Source organism: Chenopodium quinoa, unplaced genomic scaffold (genome assembly GCF_001683475.1).
Source record: "Chenopodium quinoa cultivar QQ74 unplaced genomic scaffold, ASM168347v1, whole genome shotgun sequence".
Taxonomy (NCBI): domain Eukaryota; kingdom Viridiplantae; phylum Streptophyta; class Magnoliopsida; order Caryophyllales; family Amaranthaceae; genus Chenopodium; species Chenopodium quinoa.
This window is the reverse complement of record NW_018743955.1, coordinates 6151117-6173465: the sequence shown is the minus strand read 5'-3', so window position 1 is coordinate 6173465 and position 22349 is coordinate 6151117. Positions and strand designations below refer to the sequence as shown.

Genomic DNA, 22349 nt, shown 5'->3' with positions numbered 1-22349 from the left:
TTTATAACAGGGGACAATAAACCTAGAGGAAAGGTCTAATACTTCCTTCGTTTTATTTTTTCATTGCAATGTAAGAATTTCCACACTTGCCAATACATATTTTACATAAGAATTTACTTAGAGTCTTATTCATATTTACTAAACTGAGCTGAACTGAACTGATTGGAGCTGAACTAGACTGAACTGAATTGAATAGAGCTAAAATGAATATTTTATGAGAGAAGGAAATTACGAGCTAAACTGAACTGATTAAAACTAAATTGAAATGAAATGAAATTAAGCTGAAGTGAACAAGTCCTTAATGCGCAATTACAAAATATTGATATTTTTTTAATGTTCTTTTAAGTTTGCTACTTTGCTCCATACAGTAAAAGAAATAAGAGAGATCACTATTTTACTCTCACAAACTTTTGATTTGGATCTTTTAGCCCCATCAATTCTCTCTTTTGCAAGTACTAACTTACATTCTTCAACATTGCCTTGCCTCCTCTAAATAAAGCGAGCTTGTGGTTGTGGGACAATATTATTACAACGTGTACAATCACAAACTTCCCAATTCATAATGTAATCACCTATATTATTACGAAAATATAAGATGAAACACTCACTAAGTCACCACAAACTTTGATAAGACGGGTCACCCAACATAAAGACATACACAATCATTGAAGAACAACAATTTTTAAAACCAACTGCCATTATTAAAGAGTAACAGAGCTTGACGGATGGAGCAACTGATTATGTCTAAACACTATTTCTTATTAATTTACAATCTTTTATACAATATTATAAAAGTTTCTAATCATAATTGACAAGGTATGACAAAAAAAATAAAAATAAATAAATAAATAAAAAATAAATAAATAAAAACTGTAGTAGCTTAAATATTGCCAAGTTCATGAGAAGTTTAGGCATAGAAAACAATGATGTATAAATGGGTAAGGAATTTGATGGTAAGTTTATGATCAAATACCTGTGTCTGTGTACCACTATATTTGAGGAAACAAAAAGGTACTCAATATAATATTCACAGGACAACAGTCATTTTCATAACGGAAATAACATTAGTTAACACTGAAAGACTTGCAACAAAATTCCTTCTTACCTCTTGCATTTCATAAGAATAGTTTAATAGGTTAGAATATAATTAAGATGTCATAAATTCATATCATAATCCAATTGATTAGACTATTCACTATATATTAACTAGCAGCGCCAACCCAAGTGACAAGGACAAGGGGACACTTAAAAATATTTCGGTTCAATTATAAAACACCTAAACAAACTAACCCATAAATCCACCTCCGGACATATTTGGCTGGGTCCCCTGCGATGGTACTTGTCCCTGGGGAACCAACTGAGGTCGACCGGGACCTTGCATATAACCTTGACCCATTCCAGCACCAACCATTTGCTGCGGTTGAGATTGTTGTTGTAGCTGCTGAAGTTGTTGCTGCTGTTGTAACTGAGGTATTTGTTGCTGTTGCTGAAGCTGTGGAATTTGTTGTTGTTGCTGAAGCTGTGGAATTTGCTGTTGTAACTGAGGTATTTGTTGCTGTTGCTGAAGCTGTGGAATTTGTTGTTGTTGCTGAAGCTGTGGAATTTGCTGTTGTTGAAGTTGCGGGATTTGCTGTTGTTGCTGCAGATGTTGCATGTTTTGTTGCTGTGGTATATGTTGAAGCTGTGATTGCTGCATCTGGGGAAGCTGCTGCTGTTGTTGCAGCTGTTGCATAGTTTGGTGCTGTTGCATATGTTGAAGTTGTTGAGGCTGCAGCTGAGAGTGTGGTTGCTGCTGCTGTTGTTGTTGAGATTGCTGCTGCTGCATCTGCTGATTTTGCTGTTGCATCTGCTGATTTTGCTGCTGCTGGTGCTGCAACTGCTGATTTTGTTGCTGCTGGTGCTGCAACTGCTGCTGCTGACTTGGTATTTGAGGTTTAAAAATCACCATATCCTAATTTACACAGTGGTTTAAAAATAAAAATAAAAAGAAAGAAAGAAAAAAGGCACAAAACTTGTTAGGAAAATAATTTGAGGACTATTCAGTTCTGTTGCAAAGCTAACAAACCATACAAGGCAAAATTTAAAATAACCATGCAAGTTGCATAAGAAAACTCAGTATAATTGTCCCAAAACATTCTAATTTTTTTTTTTCTTTTTTGAAAGCCATATAAAAATGGGGCTATATTATTAGATCATTAGAAGCAACATTCATACTATTTTCCAGAATATCATTCACCCAAATTTGTTGACTGATTTCTACGGTGACCCTTATATTGAAAAGCAATGAATGTGAGGAAAGAAATAATAATAATAATAATAATAATAATAATAATAATAATAATAATAATAATAATAATAATAATAAAATAGTAGTGGGTTTGGGTGAAGGCCATGAAAGGATAAATATATTAAAATAGCTTTTCACCAAAAAAAAAAAAAGAAAAAAAAAAAGAGAAGTGTAACACTAATTAAAATAAGGCCGCATCTGGTAAGTATAACACTTATTAAAACACGGAGGGACCAAGGGAGTATAAAGAGCAACTAACATTAGAAAACCTGTTATAGTAAGCTGCTAAATCTAGATACACTGAAGCTGGGCGCAAATTTTGCCTTTGACCGGATTGTGTTGAATGTGGAATGTGGACGATTGAATGGATTGATACATATAGTGGAATCACAATTGGGATTCTAATCTCTAATTTTCAGCGAGAGAAGCAAACTCACGCAGGTCTATCAACTTTTTTTATAGATTAGTATCTATTAAGTACATGAGATCCTAAAAGTGTGTTTTGTAATCCAACTAAAAATAGAATTCATACAAAACCCAACACTAATCAAATAAGGGTTAGTTGAATTTCTTGAATTTTATGACATGAGAATCATCATCTACCGCCTTGTCATATATACTACTCCCTCCATCCCTTTATTACATGCCTATTTCTCATTTTGCACGGGAATTAAGAAGTTAAAGATTCCTTAAAACTAATAATTGGGAGTATAAATATGCATGTGGGGTTAAAGAGAGATGGAGAGAGAGAAAAAGTGTTTGGGAATTAGAAGAGAGAAATTATTGGAAATTGATATTAAAGTACAAAAAAGAGAAGAAAAAAAAAGTGACAAATCATCAAAAAGAGAATAATATTGTAAAAAAGTACGATCTATAAATAGAACAGGCATTTAATTTTGGTCACCCAAAAAAGGATACAGGCATGTAATAAAGGGACGGAGGGAGTATTCAACAAGTTGTCGGTCAATATCCTCATAAGGCTGCCGGTTAATTTTCATGCTAAACAAGTTTTGTTAATCACAGAGTAAAACCGCCACCTCAGATAGCGTTATTAAGCAAAACCGCCACCTCAAATAGCAGTTTACCCATTTTCACCGCAAAAATTACACTTCTGTCTCTATGAAACAAGTTTGTTTCACAACGATAAACTTGTATTTTCTCATATCCTCATTTTGTATCTGAAGGCAACCAACCTTGTCTCTTCATTCTGTGGTGAATTGGTAGCACTAAGAGGTTGAAACGCTAAATCAATTACTAGTTCTTCATCAATTCCCCAAAATTTTGAAGGTGCCAGAATTTTTTGGCTTTTTATGATAAATCACCATGTCACCCAGTTCGCTTCCTAGGGCAGCAAAGGGATTTTCCAACGACCCTACACCACTTATGAAGGACGTTGGGAAGCCTGGAATGATAAGTCTCTTTTCTATATTAGTTCTAATAAATGACAAATGTCTTAGATGAAAACTTCTTTTTTTTTTGGTGTAAGCTGGAAAATACAAGATCTTTTAATGTTGCTAATTTACAATTATGCCATTAGTGACATAAATTAATTACATTTAGATGAATATCACCCAACAATCAAGATGTATTGTGAGATAAATATTTGCTCATATTTAAGTGCCTGCGCCTACACTTATGACATGACTTTACTAACACTAAAATCCTTATAAATTATAATAGTTGATCATCGTCACATTCACCTTATTTCCCAATTAAGAACATTTTGGTTAACACGACTACACAAGCATAAAACATAAGTATGGTAATAAAAGTTTCCTGGGACCCTTGTTTACATGATACCTTCTCCATCCTCTAATAGTAAACCTCATTTCTTTAGGGCACAATTAGGAAGAGTAATCTTACTGTAAGGAGAGGGAAAACAAGTGAATGGAGATAGTGGCTAATTTGATGTTGAGGAGGAAAAAAAAGAGGATGATAAGATAATGGGTAAATATTTTTAGAGGGAAAAGGTAAATGGTATTAAAGATAATGGGTGAAGTTGAACGGAAAAGATTTGTGACTAAAAGTAGTGGAACCAGCCCCAAAAAAGAGATTAACTACGCTATTTGGGGGAATCCCCAATTCCCACTACACAAATTTTACAAATGGGTACACTATTAAAGAAAGGAGGGAGTATTTTGCAGATAGACGGAACATAAAGGAACTAATGAAGCCCAATCAATCTCTGCCGAACACACTTTGAATGATCATCCAAGCAAATTGCTGATATTGAACTTTTGAAATGAACTTATAAATAAGCAAATAAAGTACAGAGCAAAAATAAAATATCTTACCCCAGGAAAAAGCATTCCTATTAAGCGGCAGGCTTTATCAGAAACGGACAGCAGCAGCGTCTGTGTAGGCAGCTGGATAACTGCACACTGAAAGTTCAAACACGAGCAAAAAAAAAAAAAGTAATCTTCAATCTAACTGTAGTAAAGCATCTAAAACATCAGAAGTTTATTGCTTCCCTTAGACGTACAGGAAGAGAACAACATGTGACTCACAAGAAGCATCCACATTCAAAAAGTTCAATAATAAACACGCCAGTAAATTATGCACTTGCCTCAATGTTCACAAAATCACATCAATAAATAACAACTTCAGGAATGAACAACATATCTAAAGACACATTTTACTTCCAGATCACCAGGCATCAATATACAGTAAATTCAATTCCCCTTTATTCAACAGCATATTAAATCTTTTTTTTCCCATCTTCCCCCCCCCCCCCCCGCCCCCCCCCCCCCCCCCCCCCCCCTCTTCCCATCTTTTTCCTAATCAAGCTATGAATGTGCCAGAAACAATAACTAAGATTAGGATACACAGGTATGACATCAGAAGTCACAAAGAACTATCCAACAACTCACAAGCTTCTTTTCTTGTAGCTGAGCAAGAAATCCATGCTGATTCATCGCCCTGAAAACAAGAAAATCTGCTTTGCCAACATATTGCCTGGAAGTGAAAAGGGACAAAACACAAGATATCAGATGACTAACATCAACATTCATGTTGAACAGTTGAGCTCTCTAGTCCTTCAAAGAAACACATATATGCATGTCAAGAGCGTCAAAGATACAGGAAAAAACAAACACCAATGTCAATATGGCAGTAAGCCCGGAAGGAATGTGTTACTTGTTATTCATGTGATCTTGAGAAATAAGACGGACTATTTGCATAGTTGGCGGCCAGTTTGCTGCAAGTCTGTGCAAGAGTAACAGAAAGTTAGTAAGGCCAATAAATGGTATATTACCCACTTCCCATTTTTTTTATGGATTTTGGTAGGAAGGAGACAAGGTAAGGTGTGAACAAAATGGATCCAACTAAGGTTTATAAGTGGTGAATGCAGATAGTGTCATTCATATTCCCCGCCAACTAGCGATAAATACAAACAATACAAATAGAAGAAATACATAAAACCTTAACAGAAAGTCAATAGCAACAGAACCTATAGTACTAAAGACAATGCCACCAGAGGAAAAAAAAAAATTTACAGAAGAGGGCTTAAATATACAGCACCATATCTTATACAGCACCATATCTGCTCACTCATCCACTTTCTCTTCCTCCACGTCTTTAACACATTACTCCTTTCCAGTTCTCTCATACATTTCTGGTTCTCAATTTCACTGATTCATTTATTTCACTCATTCTTTTTTCTGCTCTTTTATTCCTCCTATGTAATCCTGATTCTCTCTGCTCAATCTTCTTCCTGCCAAGATTTTCATTCACTTGTATGATATCTGTTCTTATAAATTCTGAACCAGTATTATAAGAATCCTTACATTTCAAACTTTCTCAGACAAGAATACAGTGCGGCTTCAATGTTTCCTAGTGACAATAAAAAAAAATTAAGTTCTCTGCGACTCTGCTGAAAATAATCAAGCAATATACTCGGTAATTAAGAATACAGTAGTGCATTAAAGCAACTTTTAAGGTTCCTCATTACAATTCTCGCTGCTCATTGATTTTTTGTTCCTATTAGGTGTCTAATTTAATGTTCTCCGCTATCATGATTAACGCTTCCTAGTGTATTATTGCAACTTTAAGAGACTCCTCACTAAATTTTAGTTCACAGACAAATCACTAATTAGATTGTGAGTAGTTGTTGAAGGTGTATGCCTCTATCCACGTGCCACAACCTTACTGCTCCCTGCACTTTTGAGCAACAATCCACAAGCTTGTCAAGCATACATTCTAAATTTCTAGTGCACCACTTTTGCACAAAAAGAATCACCGTCAAAAAGAATAAAAACCATCATAAAGCAGAGTGGCATAACTCAGCTAAGCATCAACATCTACTTACTAAATATCCAAGAATTTGACCTCAGAATAGCTGCAAAACACAGCTGAGCAGCTACATAAACTTTAATAATGTAGCAATTTTCAAGGGAGCTTCAAGCACATAAATGAGCAGCCAAGACAAACAAAAATTATTAACACAAGGAAACAGATTTACTTACGTCTCTGAGGCTGATGCATTCCTGTACCCCTGCATAAAGAATAACAATTATATTAAAAACTTCCAGGTGTTATTTATTACTTTATCTAATAAATAAAGTAAACAACATTATTGATCTTAATTAAGAACTAACAAACTTAAATTACATATTTCAAAAAGTACCTCTAATCTAGTAATAAATACAGGTTGTCCCTGTCTCTGTCCGGACAAGTTTCCCTGTAATTGTCAGTAACAAAATTCAGAAATAATACTACCATGCAGAGGGCTCATCTCCTCAAAGACGGTAAGACACTGATTGAAATTTACACACAAATAATATTAAGAAATTGAACAAAGAAACCTCTCGGTATGAATTCCACTGAGTTGCTGAGGTATCAAAAGGTTCATATGTACAAATATTTACACTTAACTACCCAGTGCCTATTGGATATTATCAAGCTTATGCCTAACTGGCCTAAAACTCTAAAAGAATATTTCAAGCACAAATGTCAAAGAATAAACTTGACCATAAGGCATAAGCCACTACAAATTCTTCTGTTTCCCTAAAGCAATACTAAACATGTTCTCATGGTTTTAAAAAACATTGACCTAAAAAAAAAAAAAAAAAAAGGCAAAGCAAATTTGCACTTCAACTTTTAAAAGTGCTTCCGGCTTTCATCTAGCATTATATATGGCTAAAAAGTAAAATTTTGAGAACCTCATTTCTCCATTGACACTGTTGATTATGTTCAAACACCTCAGATATGTAATAATATGAAGATTTACGATAAATGAGAGGCCACTAAGAGATAATTTGTACAACAAACTAGAACCAATAAATACATATATTCACATAGAAAGTAAGCACACTGATATTTACCTCCCAAACTTTAACATATTTGGATTGTGAAGACTGTAAAGAAGCCGTAGCTTGTTGAGACATCGGCATATTAGCTGCTGAATTGTTAACTCCAATAGATTGCATTCCTGGCTGTACCTGCTGAGGCATTCCTGGAGTTGGCATCATAGAGCCAGTACCGGATGGTGCACCAGTTGAACCAAGATTTGACATCATGTTTGGATTCATATTAGTCCCACTCTGTGTGATAGCTGAAACATTTCCCTGACCAATCCCAGATACAGGTTGACCCATCGTATTAGTTACATTCCCTTGGAGATTAGTCAATGGCTGAGATATGCCTAGGTTAGAATTTCCAGAGACATTTGAAGTTGCAGTAGAAAATGAACCGAGGGCTGAGTTCTGTAAAGGCTGAGAAGCTCCTGCAATGCTTCCCGACCCAGTTACAGTAGAGATGCCGGACTGTCCAGAAGACAACACAGTTTGAGAAGGCGGCACATTCGATATCATACCATTAGATATCATGTTTGACATGTGCATACCAATAGTATTCCCACCCATTGAAGGCAACCCTAGAGAAGTTCCTCCAGCAAGGGCTACTCGTGCTTGAGAGATATTGTTTAGTATGGCACCCACAGGACGTACGGGCTGAGAAATGCTACTGCTAATAATTGGCTTAAGATCTGGAACATTTTCATTGGTTGTAGTCGCCTCCTGTGACACAGAAGGAGGTGAAGATGCCTGTAAGCTAGGAACACTTTGTGCAGCAGCACGAGGAATGGAAGGCATATGAGGTATAGCAGGTCCTGATGTCATGGATGTCACTGTACTTGGCTCCTGAAATAGCATTAATGATAACAGGTTCAGCAACAAAATTAAAAACAAATAAATAAATAAAACAGTTGACAAGTCAGACACATAAGGCAGAATACAGAAGGCTTACGATTTTGACAGTTGCTTGCGGAACGTTTCCCGCAGACACGGATGGTCTATTCATGATATATCCATTCACTGAAAGAAAATTAAATATAATGTTTTAGTAAATGGATAACAGAAATGTAACAGCACAAGATCTATGATAACATTAGCATATCAAGTTATCAGCCATCAAGTCCCCACAATCACAATATTCCCCAAAATTTGCAATAATAAGATGAGTGACAAATTCCCCAAAATTTGCAATAGGAGGCATCCCAAGATCCTAATATTCCATTAGGTGAACAAATGCAGGATCTCATTGATAACCTACTAGATCTGGTCAAGCAAGAAATGATGCATCATGTAGCTTGCAGTTGAAAAGAGAGAGCCTGCAAATTTTGAATTTTATTTTCCTATCTTAATCAAAATCTTTTTCTCCAAGTGAAAGCACATTGATAAAATTAGCCTCCAGTTATGTAATTAATGACTAAGTTTTACTTCTTGGCGTGTAAAAACATAGCACGGCAGATATTGATTATAACATAAAAGCAAATCTGCCTAATCAATATTTCACAATTTCAATTTTCAAACAGAAACTTCATTTCAAGGACAATTAAGAAAACCCATATCAGATTATCAGCATCCGAATTGAATCATTACATCATCCTCAATCCCTCATGAGAGGATGGCTGTATCACTGTCAAACACTCAACCAGACTTAAAAGTATCCGTCATTGCAACATCTAACCCTTAACTACCCAACAGCTCTTCATCCTGCTTTCCTCCTCTTCTTGGCATAAGCTAGAACAGCTTGCAAAATCGTACTTCCTTTCCTAAACGCATCTTTTGCTAGAATCTTCACCTTATCTGATGCCTAACCCTCTAAAAATATTCCTTGCGAGGATTTTGTATTCTAATTTCCAAATCCAATCAGCTAGGAAAGCTAACGAAAATTCTATCAAAAAAGGCTAACAAAATAAATAAATAAGTTCTAGGTATGGAGAAAAATCATTGTTTTTTATGTCATCATCTAAAACTTTCTAGGTATTACATTGAAAAAAAAAAAAAAAAACAAGTGAGTTCTAGGTAGCGCCTATTCATGTCATCATGTACCTATAGCTTTAAATGAGTACCAAGAACAAAATTTAAGCGAGTTAAAGGAGTTGTGAAAACGCTTAGTTGACTGAAAAACAAAAAACAAAACAAACAAATAATCTCCGAAAACCTCCTCAATCATTCATACATATCATAGAAATATACAGAAAAAAAATGGTGAGAAACAGAAGCACTAAAAGTGGTTGGTGATGCCATGTGAAGGAACATTGGAAGTCTGAAGGGATGCTTTCCAGCGAAAGAGTGGTGATCATGCTTTGGAAAGGAAGTGAAAAGTGATGAATTTCATGAAAAAATATTCTTTCCTTCCCAATATCAATATAAGCAAATAAGATTAACTTGTATCAAAGATAAAATTGTAACTACATCTGCTTTCAATTTTTTTTCTACCATTTTCCATTTAAGGCTGCATTTTTTTTCCCCTTCTACGCACTTAAATTTATTCCATTTTCGGTAAACTATCTTTACCATCATACCCCTCTTGCCCCAAATTAATTACACCTTTCCACACATTCTCTCTCTTAATCTTATCTTATACCCACCACCCTTCCACACACACAAACACACTCTTGGCTTATCTTATATTCACACTCATTTTTGCACCCTCACTCTAACTATCTCTTACACACTTTTTTTTAAAAAAATGTTTTCTTAAACTTCGTAATTAAAGTGAAGTGAGGCAAACAAAAAAAAAACAAAAGTAATACATTTTATCAGACGCCAAGTTATTTTTCTAGAAAGAATTTTAGTGATTAGGTTCAGGTTTCATTGCAAAAACCATACAAGTTTCGGGTGCCAATCTTCTCCAACTGAAAGTCAAAGGGCTCAATCACACACTTGGTGAAATCTAGGGGGATCACCACTTTGTTGGACACTATATCAATTAGTAATGGTTAGCAAATCAACAATTCAAGGACCTAGCCTGCCAACAAATTTCATTTAACCACCTGGTGGCACAGAAGGAGGGGCTGAGCCAGGAGGTGAGGTTGTGGCAGGATTTTGACTTTGAGCCAATCCCGACCGACTTAAAGCAGCAAGAGCCTCCATGAAGCTATCTGAAATCTGAACAGAGTAGTGAGGTTGTTTAACATCAACAGCTGGATCAGCCGCCATCTGGTTACGCTTACCCTACGACAACACATCAATTATTATGTTAATTGAAAATGCAATTGTAAAGTTTTATTTTAACTGCACATTCAGCAGAAAAACTTAAATAAGAATAGGAAAACTACATTTAGGAGTTTAGGAACAAGCAGGAGAATTTAAACAATCTGATCAAAAAATGAGAAGCTACTGGTCTTCTTTCTTATTCACACAAATTTATATAAATGCCAATTTGCATACAAACAAAATCGGGGCATAAGTTTTGAATTTCTAGTAAAAAAAAGGTTGGGGTGTTTTGATATCCCAGCAAGGAAAAGGCTAATAGCCTAATACTAACAAAAACAAAATCTAGTATCTTGTTACTTTTCTCAAACGTTTCTGTTGTATCATGATTAGACATAAGGCATGCCAAGCTGCAGCAATCTGCTTAGTTTGTGGACCTTGACAGTGGTTCAGCTAAAAATATACTCACTTTCTTGTTTTTTCAGTGGGCACGAGAGACATCAAAGGGATGAACAAGTTCAGTCCTGTGACAGATACATAGTGATGTTTGGCAATTCCCCAGTTAGCTAGAATTTCTAGCAGCTAGATGGGAAAAATTAGAACGAAGGTACAAGAAGTCAGGACGTGAAGGGAAAAAATTGGTTTCCCAGCACCAAATTTAGATAGATGTGAAGAAATTTAAAAGAAAGCAAGGTGGTATGGAAGGGAAAGGCTTCGTTATAAAGTTCCGTTTTGCTTTCATCAAACTGATGACATTTCTGAAGGCCCCTTTCCAGTCATGCTTGTTAGGCACTAAGGCATGTCAGTCAACAAAACCTAGAAATGGTTGCTTCCTTCCCAATCCTTTTCCCCAAAACCGAACTTTTATAATTTCTCTCTCTCCTTTAACCATCTCAGATCAACAAAACCTGGCATGTCTTGCAGTCCTACAAAATAGTATCCTGGTTTGTCAACATCACATGTTACCATTAGCTCTAAAAATTAAACCAAAGTCCCTGAAATACTCAGCCACTTTGAAATTTCAGGGTTTCTAATTTTCTGACGCAGTTGCAATCAACACCAACTTTGCAGGCAATGCGGATGGTTTGCAGCGGTCATAACCTAATACCATAATCTGATAAGCTCCAAAACCTTTACAAGTCTCAATACAATGAGTCAATGATACAATTGAGGTTTGATACACCGCTTCAACCTTTTGACAAGTTCTTACTTTCTGGACAAATTAAAAAAAGTACCCCCCCCCCGGGCGGCAATGCGGATGGTTAAGCCCTCCTTACAAATAATAGAAATGGCAAACATTAGTCAAGAAAAGTATAACAACACAAGGCAGATTTTAAACAAAGGAAAAGTATCCCCCCCCCAACACACACACACACACAAATATCTACACACTAGAGCCCTCCTTACAAGTAAGGAAGTAACTGAAATGGCAAACATAAGTCATGAAAAGAATTATGCAAATGCAAAATCTAGACAAAGACAAAAGTATCCTTCACTGTAATTGAGCTACAGAAAAGTGTTGCTTACTGCGTTATATAATGCTTTAAGCTTAGGTAGCGGTTTTGGACAAATCACAGACAACGAGACAGAACACTGCATGCAGAAACCAAGGTCAGGCTGCTACACGTAAAAAGAAAAACAAAAGGTTAAATTCATATAAAGAAATGCAGCTAAATCCCAGTACCAGACCAAACCATTTAGACACAGTCTCAGCATCATATAAAAGATTCTCGGCTTGAGCTTCACCACTTTCACCCTGCTCAGGATTTTCAATTGCTGGTCGATATACTGGTGTTGGCAAGGAATAAGGGTTACTGGCAGAAACAAGAACACAATGTCTTTTTCCATCCAAATTCTGTTCAGCCCGATATCCATTTTGAGGGATAGCAAACATCTAACAAGCAAACAAACAAGTCAGCATCTAGCAGGCCTCTCTCTAGAGATAAATGCCAATCAACAGAACATATCTTTGTATAAGACATAATTTGGCATTACTTTAATGAAAGGTACAAGGAAATGCAACAACTAAAGGTTGTTTATGATTTCAATAGATAGAATAACAATTCCTCCATCAATCTCATAATATAACAAGGTTAGTAAGGAAGAAGATTGACCTGTACATAAAGGGTAGGTTAGGGAGAAAGGGGAGGGGGGTAAACAGCTCAAGAAGGTAACCAGGTAATCTTTATGTAATTTATGCTAAGTATACAGACAAGGAAGAAAAAAAGCCTCAATAGTCAATAGGAGCACGTTCCAGCAAAAATCAACCTTTTGGATAATATTTCCTTCGTTTTCTTTTACAATACTCACTTTCCTATTTTGGTTTTTTTTATTTATTTATTTACTCACAACATACTATTTTATAATTGTCACTTTCATACCTTAATTTTTTCTCTCTCCTAAATTAAATACAACCCTGGGTTTCTGTGAAAGGAGAAGTGTGTACATTTAAAAAAAAAAATTAAAAAAAGAAAGAAAAAGAGAGAGAGAGAGAGAGAGAGGTGCATAAAAAAAACATAGCAGGAGCCAGATCTTATAAAATTAAATATGAATCTTAGATTTTAAGTAAGGCCACAAAATAGGCAAGGGACATTTACATAATACAAAAATAGAAGCCAATGACTCCCAAACATAGACAGGATCAGTACAAAATACTGTTTTCATTAGCTAGCTAACAAGTTACAGTATCTTACATAATTATTCTTTACAAGTTACTTATCCACCTAGATTTTCCACAATGATATCAGCAAAGTATATTTCAGCAATTTCCAACCAAAGAAAGGTTGGGATGAATCAAATTATGGTAAGCAACATGCATCAGGCCTCCTTTATAACCCAAGAGCAGAAAAAAAAACTAGCGAGGCAAAACATTGACTTGGATGTAGCAGCAAATAAAACAAAACCAGAACAAGAAGCATAAATACTAACTTAAGAGAAAGTAAAGATATAGCAATAGCAACAACTAAAATGCAGTGAAATTGAACCATGAGCACTTAGATAATCAAAATCCAGACCATTAAAGCCTCGGCAAGGCCTTCAGCAGTTGCAACGTCGTTCCACCCGCCGCCACAAAATGTTATGGAAGACAACCAGCTTAAAAAATTATCCATGTCTCTTGTCCAACCACTTCTTTGAACCAAGGAACCTGTTGAAAATTTTCAAACATCAATTTCATCTTTGAACAAAAAAATCTAATTTAATTGAGACATCAAAATCAAACTGAAATATGTGACCACAAATAATTTTATACACTGCACCACAAGAGAGAAAATGAGGCCTGCATAGATTACAGGAGTTAATAACTAACACATCAACACCTTAAAAGCAACAAGATAATAGTAACCCTGGCCCCGTGAAGTAAAGTCATGTGAAACCTACATATTCAAGCATCAAATTTTTTTTAAGAGTGTCTTTAACTCTCTAAGTGTTTTTTCTTACTGTTTCTTTTTCTCTCTGCTCTCCTTTTTACACAATTGGTATAAAATTATTTAATGTCACATAAATTGAGTTATGTTGGAGGATAATTATGAAGCAACTAACAGAAGACTCAAAAAGTCAAAAACGTAACAAGTGTCTAATGGGCTATACATTTTATTAGAAATACAGAATAATGATCCTCTTCCTAGCAAACAGAAGGCAGTGAGAAAAAGAAAAGACTAACATGACAAAAAAATACCCCAAATGAAACAAAGCCAGACACTCAATTACCCATTACTGTAAGGCAACAGCAACTGCACAATAAACTGACTACTCTTTAGAAATTGTGAACAAGTAATTAGTACAACATTGTCTGCCAAGATTTTTGTATGATTTGGCCTGCTGTATAGCAACAGAGATATATATAAACATCAAAAAATTACAGCAGACACCTATCTTGAAAAATAAAAGAATGATGGACTAAACAACTTTCAACATCAATTATTTAACAATTTCATAAAATGCAAAAGAGGGCAGGATTTTAGTGATAGGGTGTGAAGATTTCTTTCTTAGCAAATGGGTCACAATACATCAAAAAGATATAAAATGAAGTTTGACATCGATTTATCTACCTTATGCTAGTGCATAGAAAAAGCTATTACTCCCAATATCACTGATTATCTATTACACTTTCCTTTTTCAACTATCTCAGATGAAATTTTACACTTTGAATATCGGGAAAGGCCAAACTATTATTTTAAAACATCTCTCTTTTCACCAGTAAGGTTAGGACCTTACTCTCTCTCACATTTAATGATGAATACCAGCACGTCTACTTTTTCAAGAAAATAATACCCACTATCTTCTTCAATCAATTTTCTAACACAAAAGGCAATTGATAGTCAAACAACAGCGTGCCAATACTAATTTGGCATGAGTATCAAAACTATTTAAGCAAATTTTAGAACTACAACCTAGCTGATACAGTAAATTCTCCTTAAGATTAAGATACTAATTTATTTAAAATTTGTTTCCTAAATGGTTAAATTTACCCTCTTCCTCTTTTCAATCACCAAATTCCCTAAGAATACTCCAAAATTGCTTTTGAGAATTAAAGATTCACTTTGCATTTGCCAACAAAATTCTAGTATTTCTATACTTTCATGTGTGCATGTCACTTCCACATTACATCAATAATTCAATCCCATTAATTTTGTGATTGATCTCTTTAAAAACAAAAAAAACAAAAAAACAAAAAAAGTTGCATTCTCTTTGGTAGTTTGGTGTTACAAAAATAATACCAAAGCCTTAATCCCAAAAAGATAAGAGTTACTAATTTACTACTGTAAGTCTGTAATACTTCCTTTTTTTTTTCTTTTAGTTCTATGATTTATCTTTGGCGGTTTCGCTTCTTTATTTAAGTTATTCTAAAATTACAAATAAACCATGTGATTAGCCAAAAAGTATGGGAGAGAAAATAGCTTATAACAAACCAATAAGGTGTTACAGCAATCAAAAAGGGTGTTGTTCTCATATACAACATTTTAACATAAACACTATATAAAAAAATTTGGTATAACTTAATGTTGGCGTTATACCGGTATAACAGGTTGGGATGGATGTATAGAGAAAAAAGGATTTTAATGAGGATTGGGAAATGCAAAATGATCCTTTCTTCACAAAGGCAAATATGGCGCAATTATAGAGAGAAGGAAAATAAAATAATAAGAAACGAGAGAGAATATACAGAATAGTAAAAATAAAAATAAATTAAAAAAAAAAATTATAAAAAATAAATAAAAATAATAATAATAATAAATAAATAAATAACTCAAAATTTTAGGTAGGTTGTAGAAGTTAACATTTTTTATGGAGAAGCAAAAACATGAAGGCATAATCCAAGAATATGATTTATAGATAATGGACTTAAGTAAGATTCTTGAACACCTACCGGAATAAGGTCCGTGCGTATTAAACACAACCAGGGCAAGCTCAAAAGTCGAACCAGAAACAATTGAAGTAGGCTTCTGTATCTTGCAAAGAAACAAAAACATAGACCCTAAAATTAGGAAGATAAGAAATGGTACAAAAGTTGAACCTGATACAAATTTGAAAAACTAGAATGTATCATCATCAAAACTCCCAAAAAAAAAAAGTCGAAAAGGCACTATAACAGACTAGTTAGGTTAGTAAAAGAAGAAGCACAACAAATGTCAAATTTATTTCGTCTGTTTCGTCGACACAAAAAGTAAATGTACTACATCTCATTATATAATTTCATCAAAAAAAAGCTTAACCATCACTTCTAACTCCAACAGTCTGTCTACTACTGTCAGTCTTGAAAGTCAATATTATCTTTGTTTCTTTGAGAGAATGAATCAAAGATTAAATTATTACCCAAAAAATAATAAATAAATAGAATAAGTTGAAAGGTAACTTTCAATGTATATTTGGAAATTTACAGTATCTACAATCTTCAAGAAACACTTTCCTTTTTCCTTAAGAATTTTAAGTATCTTAATAAAATAATAATAATAACAGCGCATCTTAGAATATTTAATCATCAATGGGAAAGCAAATTCAGGTTCAATTTTAGAATAAAACTGTTTCTAGATATCCAAGATATTGTTTTAGTCCACAAATTACACCCTGCCCCTGTACACTAAGCTGTGATTATCAATGAATTTTCTAAAAGAATAAATTCTCCATCATCAATAATCACTGGTGTAACAACACATCCAGCAAGCCGGACGAGGCCAACCATCAAAAACTAAAGCCCATTTGACATCAAAATACTTCAAAGAAACCAACTTCCCAAACCTTTTTATTCCACCAGACTTCAAGGAAACAAAAGGGAAGCATGCAACTCAGAAATCAGCTAAAATTACAAATTGTAATCAGAAAACCCCCTCCTAAATGATTAACAAAATAAAAATTTGGCACATGCTTGAATGAAGAAGATAACAAAGGCCAAAATTAGAGTAATTTTTAAAAAAAAAAATATTGTGTGAGAAAGAGACAAATAATCAGAAAGCATAAGAAGGAAAAATAACAAACCTGAGTTGTCATATCATTTGAACAAAAAGACCTGCATATGAACCAAAATATTTTAAAAAAATTTCTAGCAATAACACACGCGAAATAATATAAGAAGAAAGAAGCTGGTTCACTGCAGTATTAGTGGGACAGTGAAGCTACACAATAACTCATGATTTCTAGCATAGCAAGGCAGCAAGCTACGCATTATCAATGCATGGTTTGTTGAGTTAAGTCCGGCTACTTTCCAGATTATAGGCTATAAAAACCCACAATACATATACTTTCAACAGAGCACAAGCAAACAAAACCAGCTCAAGTTGAGAAGAGCAAAAGCTTGCACTAAATTGAAGAGTAGTTTCATCTCAGATAAAGCAACAGAATATACAGCCCAATATTGTAAGGGAGTAAATCTAATAACCCTAATCAACCTATCTACATCAAGAAGGGTGAAAACTGCAAATAGGTTGTTCAGGGGTGAGTCAAGTGGCCATTGTTTTGTTCTGTTATAGTAAAATTCAGCAGAGTTCTCTACTGCGATCATGTTCGTACTTAGATATCGTGAGGGACCAAACCATGCTAATTATTGTATACAATCAGCAATTCAATTCACAAACTTTTCAAACACCAAAAATTAGATATTTCAGAATCAAGCACAAAACACCCATTCCTCATACAAGCTAAACAACATTATTTCATTCAATTAGGCCAAAAATATCATCAAAAATAACCTTACTGCATAATCTAGTTTTCTTAATATCACTCAGTATCCACACAATTAAAAATTTAGTAAAAAGAACACAAAGTCACGAATCAAACCGTTTCAAAATCGCAATTCATCCAATTAGCCATCATTAAATCAACCAATAATTACCATAAAATATCATCATGATCATATTCAACAAATCCAAACCGAAATTACACAACTAAAAACGAATAAGAAAAATTCATTCATTCACAACAAAATTGCATCAATTTGACCAAATAATTCATCAAAACAGCATTACTGCATAACTAACAAGAAAGGCAAGCCCTCTTCCCTCTTTGTGAAAAACCCTTACCTTAGAGATGTATAAAATCAAACCGTTTCAAAAATTGCAACTCCTCCCATTCCATCATTACTCAACCAATAATCACCATAGATATCAACATGATCATTTTTAAAAAATCAAAAACCTAAATTACACTCAAACAGAACTAAAAACGAATTAAAAAATTTAAAAAAAAAAAAATCAATAAAAAAACAACAAATTCCATTCAATTTGACCCAAAAAAAAATCATTAAAAATAGCATAACTGCATGAACTAGTCTTCATAATTTCACTCGAAATCCAAACACAGTCAACAATTTAGTAAAACAACACAAATCAAACAGTTAAAAAACCGCGATACATCCAATTAATCATCATTTAATCAACTAATAATTACCACAAACGTCAAGATGATCATTTTCAACAAAAAATCAAAAAACCTAAATTACACTCAAACAAAACTAAAAACAAATTTAAAAAAAAAAAAAAAAAAAAAATCAATTAAACACAACAAAATTCCATTCAATTTGACAAAAAAATGATCAATAACAGCATAATCTAATTTCACTCAAAATCCAAACACAGTCAACAATTTAGTAAAACAACAAAAATCAAACAGTTTCAAAATCGCAATTCATCCAATTAACCACAATTTCATCAACCAACAATCACCACAGACATCATCACAATCCTTTTCAACAAAACAAAAACCTAAATTACACTCAAACAAAACAAAAAACAGAAAAATTCAATCGAGCAACAACAAAGTGAAATAAAAAGCCCTAATTTAGCGAAAAACCTGATGATCTTATCAAGGTAATCGGAAACAATGGTTTTCCAATAAGGACCCATAGCCGCAGTTCCTTCAACAACGAGTATAAGCTGCTTGTCCGCCATTGAAATTCAGCTTAGAGCATGAAGATTTTGGCGGGGTTGAATTGAGGAGAGAGAAATTGATTCAATTGTTTTTTGGTTTGTTTAATTTCAGATGTTTCGTACAAGACCCAGGTTGGTTTCGCTTTATAACAAGTTCCTGGTTTACTTGTAAAGTAGTAAGTTGCAACTTCAGAGGGATGTAGCTTAATACGAAGTTTCTAGTACTCGTAAATTTGAAATTTGTAATGGTCCGTGCTTCGTATATTGGTCCGGAGTAAACCATTACGGCCTTACAGAGTTATAGGAAAAGTAAGGGATTTGTTAAACATCGCCCACAAATTACTACATAAAGCCCACAAAATTCACTTGGTTTCCCAAAATTGCCCTTGACCTAAAAAAAAAAAACACTCACACTCTCATCACTCACACTCTCATTGCTCATCTTCTTTCAACCTCTCTAAAAAAAAAATATTCAAAATAACGGCAATGTCGAGGCGGCAAGGCAAGGAAGTGGCGGCGGCGGCGGAGGGAAGGATGTCCCAAGGTGGAAAGGTATATTTTGTTTAAAAAAAAAATAGGGGAAAACCGCCGTGAACGCGGTGGGGCGCCTTGGCTGGACGCCCAGCCGGCGGTGGTGGCGCCAGATGCAGACGCCGCCACCAGTTGGCTGGCGCCTGGGCTGGACGCCACCGCCACGGTTATGGCGTTTAGTCTAAGCGCCGCAGCCGTGGCAGTGGCGTCCAGCCCAAACGCCAGCCAACTGGTGGCGGCGTCTGCATCTGGCGCCACCACCGCCGGCTGGGCGTCCAGCCAGGGCGCCCCCCCCCCCATTTTTTTTTTTTTTTTTTTAAAAAAAAATTGTTTTTAAATTTTATTTTTTTTTATTTTTTTTTGTAATATAATTTTGAATTGTTTTTATATTTTGTTGTTTATTATTATAAATTTTTTCAATTTCGTTGTATTTTTTCTACGTTTATATTTTGTTTACTATTATTTGTTTGTTTTTAGTGTATTTGATTTGCGATGATGATTATTTATCGTATAAATTTTTGTATGTTTATATATTTTAAAATTTTGTGTAGGGTCGTCATGGTGGGGGGAAGAATATAGAGCTTCTTAGTAGAAGTTATTCAGTGGAGAGGTCGGGGCATAGACATGTCAGATCCCGTGGTATTTCGGCCTCAGTTCGTAGAGAACGGATCCACCGTCGGGATGAGGATGACGATGACGATGATGATGCTGAGGAGGGTGACCAGGAGGAGGGCGCAGATGAGGATGAGGATGTGGACGATGGCAGTGGACCGTATGATGATTACGGTCCATTCAGTCAGAGGGTTGATGACATGTACGAGACGCATATGGTGGAGGTGCGTAAGGGTAGGGGTGGTAGGTTTGTTAGGAGTGAGGTGCCCGGTGGGCCTGTTGACGGGAGTGTGATTCCTAGCTTTCTAGGACACATAGCTGCCCGTATTTGGGAGGACCAGGAGAGGTCTTCAGTTACGGGGTTGTTGAAATGTCATACCCGGGAAAAGACTTGTAGTTTTTTGCGTACATGGGCTGAGGCCTGGCCGGCGGAGAGCGAGATGTTCGAGCGACTGGAGGGCACTGGGGTGAAGCACATTCCTGCCACCATGCACGATAAGATTGACAGTACGCTGATCACGGCTTTCATTGAGCGATGGCAGCCGGATACAAACTCTTTTCACCTTCCGTTCGGTGAGATGACGATCATGTTACATGACGTCGAGGCCATTCTGGGGATTCGTGTTGAGGGTAAACGACTTTGTGCCGTGGCTGATGCGGATCAGGCAGATTCGCTGGCGGAGTTGTTGGCGGTGGACAGGGTTGCACTGTACACCGAGGCGCTAGGTGTTTGGGAACACGGAGGTGTGAAGATCGCATCTGTGTTGCAGCGGTGTTTGTACCCGAGTGCACGTAGGACGCCCGACGCACAGCTGAGTGCTTATGTTTTTCTACTCCTCGGATGTACCTTGTTTCCGGATAAGAGCGGCGGAAACAAGCTCAGGCCACGCGACATCGTAGAGGCGTGTGACCCCGACAGTGTAGGCCAGTTTTCCTGGGGATCGGCTACGTTGGCGTATTTGTATCGCCAACTAGGATTTGCGAGTCGGGCTGACGCGGCAGGTATCACTGGGTGTCTGACTCTATTGCAGACTTGGATATACGAGTATTTTCCTGCATTGCGACCACATCGTGACCCAGTTCCTATTGATGAGGGGATGCCGCGTGCTTGTGCGTGGAGTCCGCGCTCGGAGAAGAAGTCCGTTGACCGCCTCCGATCGATACGGTTATTGCTGGACAGGCTGTCCCCCTTAGAGGTAACGTTTATTTATAGAGTCTACATTTTATTATTTGCACATATTATATTCATGTTATTATATTTTATATGTTGTAATTGTACAGGTGAACTGGATGCCTTTCGGCCCGAACCCTAGTGTTAGGGTACCCAGGACCCTGTACACGGGACTCATTCAGTATCGTGACATCGTCGAAGCGTACATGCCCCAGCGTTGTCTTCGCCAGCTTGGATTTGTCCAAGTTGTCCCTCCTCCCCCGGCGTGCCCGATGAAGGCGGTCCGACCTGCATCGTCGAGGGAGTACGTCGTGGAATGGCCGGATATCATGACCGGGACGTGGGACCAGTTTCCGATGGTGGCTCGATTATGGACAGCGGAGTTGCAGCGGCCGCCCTCTGGGGTTACTCCCATGTGTGACCATTACTACATGGAATGGTTCAACCGGTATTCGCACCCGAGGTTGATCGCTGATCTCGACCACAGCGATGATGATTATGTGCCACCGCCTACTGCCACGGAAGCGGTATGTCTTTTATTATATTTATCGTTGTCTTTTAATTAAGTTTTATTTGTTGTTATTGTATTTCATCTTCTGTTTTTTGTTGTATGCAGTGGATGGGAAAGATAATGCAAGACGTTCAGAAACTCTCTCTTAAGAAGGACAGCATGAGTGCAACAGGGAGAGCTGTTGTTGATAGTCTGGAACAGACCCTTGCGCAGTGGGAGTCGTCGTCGAGGAGGGATTACTGATGGTTATTGTATTTTATTTATAGAGCATTATGTTGGACATTATGTTGTAAAATTGTAACATTTTAGATTGTTCTTTTAGCTTCCAACTTAAACATATTATCAGTGCTGTTTTTTAATTTTGATATAACCGTTCGTGGATCCGCGCAACTTACCCATGCAACATATAGAATGCAGTAAGCAATACAATATAAAATAT

The 22349-nt window shown here is 36.0% G+C and overlaps 1 protein-coding gene across 3 annotated transcripts; it reads right to left on the bottom strand.

Annotated features, from left to right (window-relative positions):
- Positions 1 to 1083: 1083 nt before the first annotated feature.
- On the bottom strand, positions 1084 to 19464 carry LOC110689257 (mediator of RNA polymerase II transcription subunit 25-like). 3 transcript variants are annotated; one of them, XM_021866000.1, is made up of 16 exons: positions 19009 to 19464; positions 17200 to 17230; positions 16094 to 16175; positions 13740 to 13870; positions 12410 to 12619; positions 12253 to 12318; positions 10566 to 10746; positions 8531 to 8598; positions 7609 to 8424; positions 6912 to 6965; positions 6751 to 6779; positions 5423 to 5491; positions 5158 to 5242; positions 4582 to 4668; positions 1604 to 1951; positions 1084 to 1528 (listed from the first exon to the last, which is right to left on the bottom strand). In XM_021866000.1, exons 1-16 carry the CDS (start codon positions 19104 to 19106, stop codon positions 1286 to 1288), a joined length of 2598 nt encoding a protein of 865 aa, XP_021721692.1. In that variant the 5' UTR covers positions 19107 to 19464; the 3' UTR covers positions 1084 to 1285. The 3 variants fall into 3 exon arrangements, with proteins under 3 accessions (XP_021721692.1, XP_021721690.1, XP_021721691.1); XM_021865998.1 differs by having other exon boundaries at positions 1084 to 1951; positions 19009 to 19463; XM_021865999.1 differs by having other exon boundaries at positions 1084 to 1951; positions 16094 to 16169; positions 19009 to 19463.
- Positions 19465 to 22349: the final 2885 nt, after the last annotated feature.

Coding starts and splice junctions, on each gene's coding strand:
- LOC110689257 (XM_021865998.1), bottom strand. CDS start 19,106: ATGGCGGACAAGCAGCTTATACTCGTTGTTGAAGGAACTGCGGCTATG. Junction 12,319..12,409: donor TGTCTAAATGGTTTGGTCTG/GTACTGGGATTT, acceptor TTCTGCATGCAG/TGTTCTGTCTCGTTGTCTGT. Junction 5,492..6,750: donor AATGCATCAGCCTCAGAGAC/GTAAGTAAATCT, acceptor ACTCTTGCACAG/ACTTGCAGCAAACTGGCCGC.